The 5,139-nt window shown below is 46.1% G+C and overlaps 1 protein-coding gene across 1 annotated transcript in view; it reads left to right on the forward strand.

Moving 5' to 3' along the window:
• Positions 1-3,416: 3,416 nt before the first annotated feature.
• T265_13617 (hypothetical protein) overlaps positions 3,417-5,139 on the forward strand; it is a gene marked incomplete at both ends in the record, with an annotated part of 11,204 nt that continues 9,481 nt past the window's right edge. Inside the window, 2 exons of the mRNA XM_009169704.1 lie at positions 3,417-3,604; positions 3,709-3,810. Of these exons, the coding sequence (XP_009167968.1) occupies positions 3,422-3,604; positions 3,709-3,810 (285 nt within the window). The remainder of the gene's footprint in view (positions 3,605-3,708; positions 3,811-5,139) is intronic.

Below are 5,139 nucleotides of genomic sequence, written 5' to 3' on the forward strand. Positions count from 1 at the left end.
AGGCTTTCAAATAAGTCATGGCTGTACGGCAGTGAAGCATTGGTGTTGAGCACTGATGTCATGCTGTCGATGATGATGATGATGATGCCCACAGATCCCTGGAACGCCGAATAATGGAGAGCCCGAAGATGGACAGAGAGCGCTGGTGAATCGCAAAAGCCGGAGAAATTGAGAAAGGTGTGAAGGAACAAGCGTAACCTGTTTCATATAATGCGATCATCTTGTTCGTGGAGGATGGATGTCAGTGAAACGATCCCTGATAAGGATTGGACCTCAATCCATTCACAGAATCACCTTGAGCAATGGGCTGAGCACTTTGTGTCAGCTGCGCCCTGCCGACTCACCAACTGGAATGACTAACTGAACCCGAGTGGGAAGTCAAAATCAGTCCGCCATTGGCAACGAAAGTCCAGCCTGCAATCTCACTGCTTCAGTACAACTAAGCAAATGGACCATAATGCCTGCATCCTCGCTGTTCAAAGGTGACGAGTACGTTGTGATTAGCTAAGTGACTTATAAAATGTCTAGGATGAGGAAAAAATCCAATAGAATGGAGCGCCTCTACGGTGATTTTCATATCCAGAAAGGGTCAAGAACCCGTGCGGAAACCACCATGGCATCAGCCTAGTAGCTATGTCTCATGAAGGCTTTATATGCCTGTTCTCATAGGTGCGGCAAAATTTTCCCGTCAGCTTCGTAGTCAATATTCTGCTTGCATTTTCCTTATCTGCCACTTAAACCTCGGGGATAAAAAAGACTCTCTGAGTGTCCGCCCATGGACATTAAGTACGCCTGCAATATTTCTCTCGGATCAGAGGCTTTAGAAGCGCAAACTATTTTAAGACACTTAATAACTTTGCTGCACAGTTCAGTATACCCTTCGAATCTGTAAATCATGTTTCCGTAAGACTGGATGAGATCAGATCTGAACCTCATGCTTTCATTCGAACTGATCGACGTCGCTGATAAGTTCGTCGATCTGGGCAGGTGTCCAAATCCCGGCTGATTGGCAAAGGACGAAATCACCATGAAAACTGGGAATACCAGAGCAGCGTTTTTATTACCCCGATACGTGTGGCGCAAACGTGACAGCAGTTTGATTGTCAACGGTCCTATCTGTCTTACTTTACGGATCGTGTACGTGTGGAAAGCCTTCAAAGGCTCCCTGTGTTTGACCATCGGTGTCCCCGAAGCATTGCGTGGGCCTGATAGGAACACTATACCAGTACTACCGAAGTACGCCAGGTGGATTTTGAGAAAACTCGCTCTCTCTAAATAGATAAGCTAGTCACACACCAGATATTAGGCTGATTGGTCGTGTGTTTTGTATCGCAGAGGATCACTTACCTTATAGATCCCGCCCAGCCTTGTGTCGGATGGAAATGACTCAGGAGCGACGGGGCACGAAAGTTCTTACTAGTCTAGTTACTCGCGTTGGCAAACGCGTCTCCCCTGGAATGGAATCACGGGACAGGACAAACCAATTATTAGCAACCCTGACAGATATGGTTGTGTCACGCAATCGTGTGTGGCAGTCGTTCATCAGAGTTGTCGCATTCACTGCTTTGATTTGACTCCCTGACACCTGACATACAGGGCTATTTGACGTCAGTGAACTGATTGAACCATCGATTCTAACGTGTGACTCCCTTACTCTCCTTATATTCGGAGAATAAGGCGATTGCTGCCGAAATCAGCTCACTTCGGTACATAGCTTTCAACCGAGAAACTGAGCAGACTGAACTGGACGCATTTGTCTTGATCCATAGGTGTATACATTTGTAAATCCGTTGACTTTCCACAAATTCTTTTTAAGAGTGCCATAACGTTCCATTGGCAGAATGTTGCTCGGGATAGCTCAGTGGTTAAGGCGCGAACTTACGGGCCGGAAGGTCCGTGGTTCGAACCCAACCTCATCATCTCGACCGCTCCTGTCTAGACTTGAGCACCCTGGCAGTATCTCATCCCTCATACTTGCTTCAGATGGTATGGCAGCTGGGCACCGGAGGGGTGTTGCTGCTGAGCGATAGGTCGTTTAGAGCTCTTTTTAAACTCCAACGTAAAGCCATCCTCGGGCACCAACATGAAGAACAGCACAGAACGTGCATGCATCTGCTGGAGTACCCCATCGGATGGTGGGTCATAGGATGGAGCTCAAGCAGACTCAACATCCCTTTGTTCCAAATTGCGTTTGTGTCTGAATCCGCGGCAGTGTAGCTAATCATTTCTGGATTGTATCTGTTCATATGGAAGGAAACGAATAATCGAAGCTGAAAATTACCTGCGCTATGCCATTACAGGTGCTCCACCTATCATGGAACTAGCTAAGAAAAACTAGTACGTTTCTCCTTTTGGGAGGGAGACTTCGGCGGGCTCGTTACTACGCACCCCTTTTTCAAACACTTCGAGGATGTACGAGTAGATTCAGAGAACCCAGAGGGATTGACTAATTCGGTAGCCATTCTGGAGAAGAGCATGGAAGATGATGATGTCTATCACTAAATTTTCTCTGTTAGTACCTTATTCAACTAAGAAAGTTTGTCCAGCACAGCTTGCAGTTTGTCAGACTTCTAAACTTTCGGATTGTATTCTGCTTTGTTTCTCCCAATACTGGCGTAGTAAGGGCTCTCGCAACAATCTACGTAGATTTTTTCGCTGACCACTTGACATTCAAGCATTTTTCAGGGGCAACCAGAGAGAAATATAGAAACTGTTTCTTGCTTCGCACAGTCGATCTGCAGGGAGAAGCTAGATTTTTTCGCTGACCACTTGACTTTCAAGCATTTTTCTGGGGCAACCAGAGAGAAATATAGAAACTTTCCTGCTTCGCACAGTCGATCTGCAGGGAGAAGTAGTTTGTATCTAACTTCAACTATTCAAGCATAATCCTCGTAGTCAAAATCGTTCAACCGTAACACCCTTCGATGCATAACTGTCATGCCGTCCGAATGAAACTGATGTACTTTCAGGTTCTCCCAGAAGCAGTCGAAATGCCGGTATTGGGTTCGAACCACGAGCCTTCCATTCAGTGAGTTTGTGCCTTAACTACTGAGTTATCTCGAGCTCACTATACTATTCGTGCTTGGTGATTGTCACATACAGCAGTTGGGATGAATGTGTTCAGTGGGTGTGAAAAATCCTGGGGTTTATCCTTTCTTGGGTAACTACCTAGCAAATGTGCTCCATCAGTTTATGAAAGCGTCAGCTTTTTTGCAGGGTCGTCTGCATGTTAGGGGGATTAAGCGTTAGTTACTGATCAGGTTCTTCATGGTTCCAAACATTCCCAACTTTTCCGTTGTCCTTATCTTGGTTTGGGAAACCTGGAGGCATCTCAGCCCGTCTGCTATGTTTGGGTCGTATGGTAGATGCGTGTTGAAAAATGTCCATATTCATTGATTCTATTTCGTTTTTTTCAGCTCTCATGCAGACACCACCGGACCAGCTGGGATTCACCCCGTTGAACCAAACCTACCAACTTGAAAGTTCACCCAGTTTACCTGAAACCAACGCGTTTACTACACCGGCCCAGTACTCATTCACCGACGTGCAATGCACTCCATCTCCCATCAGACGAGTGTCTCCTGTCCCCCAGTCAACTTCGACGGTGAGTCGATCTGCTTTGGCATGCTGCTACTCAGTACTAGCTTGGCACATACTAGGCATGAAGCAAATGTAGAATTTACTCTTCGACATTCTTCCTTTATCCAGCCAGAAAGTGGCCCACCTACCCAAATTGTTCAGGCCGCAGAAAAGGATCTGGTGGCAACGACGTTACACGATGTGATCACCAGGTCATCACTTTCTCCCAAGGTATATGTGAACAGGATTCTTTTCCCCCGTTTCTTCATGTTTTTTAGCCCTTACTTTTCATCGTTTTGTGTGCATTTTCCGTCTTGCAGACTTTTAGTTGTTTTGGCTCGGAGCCTGTAGAGCCCCGATTGTAATCAACGATCGATTCGCACAAGTTCAGGCAGCGGTTCAACATGCGCAACAATCGTCGAACTTTTTCAAGCCGAAAAAACCGTCCTCTTGTCAAGCAGACGTACACTGCTACTAGTAATTAAGCTATTTGGTTACGTCTTTTAACATGCAATACTTTCAGAAAGTATCAAATAAGTCTGCGATAAAGGATAGACTGAGAATTGTCCCATATGAAATTGGGCTTTCAAAGTGCGACATGATTTTAACGGGTCCACACCATAGTTTTCGAATGAGCTTGACAATGGCTGAATGCTTCAGGTATGCTCCCCTGTAGTTGCTGCTCAAAAGCCTTAAACAAGCAGCGGGATAAAATTTCTGCTAAGACTTGAGTGAAAGTGACCGGTGGATTTCATACATTTCATGTGTGCAAAAGCAAGATCACCTTACAGGAGAATAAAGCAATGATCAGCTATTTTTTCTGTCCATCTTAGGGGCTGCAAACTACACGTTATACGGTACACTAGTTTGAAAGACCAAGTGCTGGTATCTTGCCGCCATTTGCTTCCATATCCGGTTTTGTTCAGTTGCACGGATAAACGACGGTGGACAAAATCGATGAGTTAGTCGGATGCAGCGGTTAATGTGACATGTGATTCTGTTCCATCCTATTGGAATCGTACTGGTTACTTTTCCCACCGGTTCCCCCCTACTTCACTGTGCTCAATGAGTACAAATGTTCCCCCTTCAATGTTACCTGCACACAGGTGGCACTCCTAGTGCAAAGTAAAAAACTAGTCCAAGGTGAATTGGTTACTCGGATTCATAAGAGACTCGTCTGAAAAAGTGCCACTGTGCCCAAGAGTCCTTGTCAGTCTGGGCCTAGTTCGTTACTTCCCTCTTCTTGAGGCAAGCAGTACCCGAAAGGGGGACTTCTGGCGAAGTTACACACCAAGTCATGACCGAAGCGAAGTGCTGTTGGGTCCTTGTCAGTCTGGGCCTAGTTCGTGACTTCTCTCTTCTTGAGGCGAACAGTACCCGAAAGGGGGACTTCTTCTGGCGAAGTTACACGCCAAGTCATGACCGAAGCGAAGTGCTGTTGCGGATTGCCTGTGGGAGTTGTCAGTCTTCGGTGTTGCGTCACGGCTAATGGATCCAACTGATGTGAATGCAAGGTTATGAACGAACACGTAGCCCGTGGCTACAGTTCAATCGTATTAT

Source organism: Opisthorchis viverrini (genome assembly GCF_000715545.1).
Source record: "Opisthorchis viverrini unplaced genomic scaffold opera_v5_85, whole genome shotgun sequence".
NCBI lineage: Eukaryota > Metazoa > Platyhelminthes > Trematoda > Opisthorchiida > Opisthorchiidae > Opisthorchis > Opisthorchis viverrini.